Source organism: Antrostomus carolinensis, unplaced genomic scaffold (assembly GCF_000700745.2).
Source record: "Antrostomus carolinensis isolate BGI_N321 unplaced genomic scaffold, ASM70074v2 scaffold7432, whole genome shotgun sequence".
NCBI classification, from domain to species: Eukaryota; Metazoa; Chordata; class Aves; order Caprimulgiformes; family Caprimulgidae; genus Antrostomus; species Antrostomus carolinensis.
The window spans coordinates 33,684-39,026 of NW_010300100.1; the positions used below are offsets into that span (position 1 = coordinate 33,684).

At 40.4% G+C, this 5,343-nt stretch overlaps 1 protein-coding gene across 1 annotated transcript in view; it reads right to left on the reverse strand.

Annotated features, from left to right (window-relative positions):
• The window catches only part of KATNA1 (katanin catalytic subunit A1), a 15,643-nt gene that overhangs the window by 9,257 nt on the left and 1,043 nt on the right, over window positions 1–5,343 (reverse strand). Inside the window, exons 3-4 of the mRNA XM_010163005.1 lie at window positions 1,931–2,142; window positions 186–307 (exon numbers count right to left, since the gene is read on the reverse strand). Of these exons, the coding sequence (XP_010161307.1) occupies window positions 186–307; window positions 1,931–2,142 (334 nt within the window). The remainder of the gene's footprint in view (window positions 1–185; window positions 308–1,930; window positions 2,143–5,343) is intronic.

Consider the following 5,343-nt stretch of genomic DNA (forward strand, 5'->3'; position numbering starts at 1 on the left):
GTGGAAAAAAAAGTTCTAAAAATATTCAACTACACAAGAAGTTTAGTTACCTACTTAATGAGTAGAGAAAACCTGTAGGTACTTAATATGTGTAAGCATATCTAAAATACTTAATTCTTGTCATATTGTGTAAGGGGAAAAAGAAATAGCAACTCAGAAAGACTGGCAGCAGTATTTGAACTTACCATCGAATGTTGGGATTCTGAGAAATTATATCTCTTTCCAAGGCCTCTACTAAATCTTTATCATATCCGGTACTATCAAATTTCTTTGGTTCAGACTCTGAAACCTCAGATGTGGACTTGTTCTGCATATAAAGGATATAACAACATAAATACATAACAGTGGTTATGCTACTAATGGGTTTTTATAACAAGTCCACAATAGCATCATATTTCTAGAAGGCAGCAACATAAACCAGCATGAAAAATATGAAGCATCCATATTCCAAACTGCACTGCAAGGTCTACGTGGTTCACCCAGAGTTCTGTACTGCCCAGGTCCCATTTCCTTCTCCCTAAAGCCAGCACACTGTACTGAGGCAGGTGCTTTGCTTTAGTAGGTAATCAAAACCACACACACCTATCCCAGTATAACAGCTTTCACCTCTTCTCCCAAAGAAATAAAAACCTGTCTGAGACAGTAGCTGGGTAGGGGGAATGATGCGTGAGACTGGATCACAAAGCGTCACACTGAGCTAGAGTTTCTCAAATCCTCTAAGTGTCACAAATATGCCATATATATGGGACACACAAAAAAAAAATTAAGCAGGACTTTCATATGCAGGATAAACAAAGGTGACCTGCAGGAAGACCACAGAAATAAAAAAGAGCTAATTAACTGATACAGAAGCATGGACCACAACAGCAGAGAAGCAGCTCTGGAGTAGAGCAGAAGCAAAGAAGCTACACAGTTTCTTGAAAGAGCTCAAACAGCAGAGATCAGGCAACAGAAAGGAAATAAAATGCACTAGACATACCCTGGGGTTTTTTTATACACTTAACAACAAGCACTGGTGATGACAGAACAAGTGTAAAAAAGAAAAAAGACCTATCCTGTCTCTGTGTGTGTATATCCTTAGTGAGAGAGGATTATCACTCAAAGACAAGGTAATTTAGCTCCTAATAAAAGTAGCAGTTTACATAAGTAAACAATTTCAGCCTCGTAGTTTATACTATTTCCACAGGCCAGGACACCCCGTCATAACATAAGGTTGCTGAAGCTAACACACTCTATTACATGGATACTTGATTTATTCAGATTCTGGAAAACTATGAATTTAGTGTCTTCAGTATGATCTCTTACTCTGGTCATCAGCTAAATTTATGGAGACAGAGCACAAACAAAAATTAAAGCACTCTGATTGCAAAGAATACATCATAGATCATTTTCTTTCATGAAGTATGTTGGGTTTTTGTTTGCTTTAAACTGAAGAGTCTGGACCAAATACCAGATCTCAAAAAAAAAAAAAAAAATTAAATAAAAAAAAATCTTGAAATGCCTGGAACAGTCAAGTCAATCTCAGTCAAAAATATACAAAAGCAATTAAAGAACCCACAAGGACATCCCATTTGAATGAGCTCCATCAGGCTTGGTTTCAGTAATTCAGTGGTATAATTTTAAACAACTATCTCCAAGTTGCAGTAAACAAGCCCAGATCTACCAGATCACTTCCTCTAGATGAGGGTTTGGTTTTTGTTGTTGTTTGTTTTTTTTTGTTGTGGTTTGGTTGTTTGTTTGGGTTTTTTTTAATTAACCAGTAACCAAGATGATAAAGCAAAGATACCTTACAAGGTGAGATTCAAATCAGCATGCCGACAGACTAGGCTGACAGGAGAAACATTTTATAGGCGTCTAATTTTAAAATAGACTCAACAGTAAGGAAGCAAGACTGAGTTTCTCAACTTCATGAAGTTATTTGCAAGCTTACCTTTTCCTCTTTTCCTTTATTTTGTTGATCCTTTTTTTCCCGGCTGCGGACTGCCTTCCCTTTCTCATTGGGATTGCGAGAGGATGGACGATGAGGGCCTCTGACGGCGGCACTCACACGATTGTTGTGACCCCTGCAATCACTGCACGGAACAGACTGTCGTTTTCTGGGTCCTGGCGAAGGTCTAATTAGTTGTAACATATGCAAAAAGCCTCAGTGTAAAGTCACTAGTGAGCACTACATAACCAAATCAAGCGGCTACAAACTGAAAAGCCATTTTGCTCAGGATAAAAATCTGTATGTCAGAAACAAGACAGACATTTTAAAATAGTCACTAAAAATCCACTTTCCCTTTGTCACAAGCTCAGGGCTCATTTGCTTAAAACAAGATCCTTGCTTCCTATATTTCATAAATAAAAGTAATCCTAGTATTATGCAGCTTAGAGAAACACAAAACAAAGAGCCCAATATAATTTCTCCTATCACAATGGTCCTCACTGCCCTACCAAACGAAATTTAAAGGTTTATTGGGAATGACAGTTCTATTTTTATGTCCTTTTATTTTCACTTCTTGGGAAAGAAAATGTGTATGCGAGGCCTCCAGCTGTTTGAAACTAGACTACTTTTAGAAACACAGATGAAAAAAACAGTGATTGTGACTGATATTATATATTTCTTTTTTAAAATTCAGTTTCTTCCCCATATAAATCCTTTACTCTCACAGATAAACTTTTTCCATGGCCCTTCCTAAAATTCCAGCATTAATAAGTTATCAGTCAAGTTCAAATTCAGGGATATTTCTTGAGAACAAAAAAGGGAAGATTCTGATCTGGAGAGCATTTACTTGACCTAGAAGATGTATTTTGACACACCATTCAAGATATATCAGGATCCAGCACCTTCATAAAAGTTAAAGTGTCTTTAATTGCTTTACAGCAGCAAGTTTGTCAGAACTGTACATATCTCTTCAGGGTGAAATGTATTAGGCAACATGAATATGCTAATGATAAGATCATAAATGTTGAAGTCTTTTCACTCTCCAAACGGAGCATCTACCAACTTACACTTTTATTTACAAACACCTAGCCACCTCCAAATTCCACCTGAAAGCTCAAAATAAAGGAATAGTGTGATTACACATGTAATTTCTGACTAAATTTGTGAGTTCTGCTATCTCAGTACAGGAATTTACTGTGGTTATTCCAATGCAACACAGACCAAGTCTTCACTGTGGCTTTTTCATATTACCACAGCTCAGCACTTCACCACTGTGTTGGGTTTGTGTGTAGGGGCGGGGGGGGGTGGCTGTTTTTGGTAGTGGGGGAAGGGCCACCTTGTGAGAATGACAGCTCCCCTGGCTCCAAGGCAAAGAGCCCCCAGCCCAGGCTGGGCCAATGAGCACTGGAGAAATGAGTCTGTGGATCCATATTGGTGAGGGGAAGGACTGTCCTGAAAGGAAGAAAGTGGAGAGAACCTGGAGGAGAGGCCATTGACCTGAACAAAAGATGACCATCGGTCTAAACAAAGGATGGACAGACAGAGAGCTTCGTTGCCAGAGGAAAGAGGAGAAGGAGGAGGACAGAGAACCTCAGACACTGAGTTCAACCGCATGGAGTGGAAGACAAAGGAAGTTGCCTGCAGCCCATGGAGATTCAACAGTGGAGCAGAAACCCACGTGCAGGTCACGGAGGACTCCACGCTGGACCAGAAAAGCCGAGCCCGAGGCAAGTGTGATGGAATTGAGACCCTGAGATTCACGCTGCCAGAGCAGGGCTGGACCCCCAGAGCAGGGGGCGAGTCTGCAGCCTGTTGATGTCCCCATCCCGGACCAGGAGCTGAGCCCAAAGAGGTCCGTGACTCCATGGGAAGCTCGCTCTAGAATATCTTGTTCCTGGACTTCCATGGTGGGAAGAGTGGCAGGAAAAATGGGAGCAAAGTGATTTGAGACCAAGAAGGGAGGGGTGGGGGAAGATGTTGTAAGATGTAGTTGTTATGTCTAGTTAGATGAAAGGCAATGAATTAAACTGATTTTTCTTCCCCAAGTTGAGTCTGTTTTGCCCGTGACCATAACTGGTGAGTGAGCTGTCCCTGTCCTTCATTCCTAATCCTGTGCCCCCTTTGTTGTGTCTCTCATCCCATTTCACTGAGTGGGGGGACTGAGTGCAGGACCACATGGTCCTACTGTGGGTCAAACCACCACAACCAGCTGGCAAGATAAATGGAACAGAAAGAGTTCTCTCAAGTCTTTCCCTCTTTAGAAACAAGAGTTTGTGTATTTATTCTCTATCAAGCTTCAAAACATTAGGAAAGTTCTATCTCCCAGACTGTTTAAATGAAACTGGCTAGCAGTGTTCCAAAGTTACTAACTGCAATAAACTTTGTGATCACACTGGACCCATTTCTTTCAGAAAGTAGGCTTAAAATTAATCAATATGAAAAAATGTAAAAATGTACCCGTAAGGACTGAAGTTATCCATCTGTGAGAAACAGCTTGTAAGTTCAAAGCCTCAAAGAAAGTTTGACACTACAGCTAAGTTGATCCAATAGTCACTTTATGTCAAAATGCACAGTTCCATGTCTGCTTTGCAAGCACTCCTGTTCCCTCCTTCATGCTACCACTGGTATGTGTTAGAATCTCCAGTTAACCAGTCCAGATAGCTAATCTCAGAAAAAACAACAAACCAACAACAAAACCAAACAAACTAAAAGCCAAACAAAAAACACAAAATTAGCCCCACAAAACAGTGTCTTTTTTGCCAGTTTAGCATCCTGAACCAGCTAATCAACGCCTACAACGATAAAAGTGAAAAAACTCAGGCAACTGTGGAGGGAGGGTAGGACTGTCCTCTCAGCAGCAGCTGCCTTGTCAAACCACATGGTTTCACAGACTCTAACCCAGCATAATTAAAAACTACTTCTGAAATAAGCAGGTTTGCCTGCAGCTGCTTGTTCCCATTTCTTCCCTTAAGCTTACACTAGCCTGACCAGTTCATGAAGGAGATCAGGGAACCACCTTGCTACACAGAAGGATCTGAGCTTGGGCACTTCTGTATTTTAATGTTACTGTGATAATACTTCTTTAGACTTTTCATATCAGCTACATGCAGGATAATTTTAAACTTTATGAGATCAATTCAGGAACAGGGTTAAGCTTCCATGGAATTACAAGTTTATCTTAAATCATGGGGTGGGGGAAGCAGCTTGACATTAGTTAAGCCTATATAAGATAAAAGCCCCAGAATATTCTGAAGCAGGCTGCATCCTTCACCACAAATGGTGGCAAGCTGCTGGTGAAGTGTTACACATCTAAGTTCTACAACAAAAATTACACAGAAACAGGCTGAAGTCAAAGCACACTTTGCCCTGAAAAATGTTAATTTAGGTCTTCAGGTTTCCTCTTACCTACGTTCAGC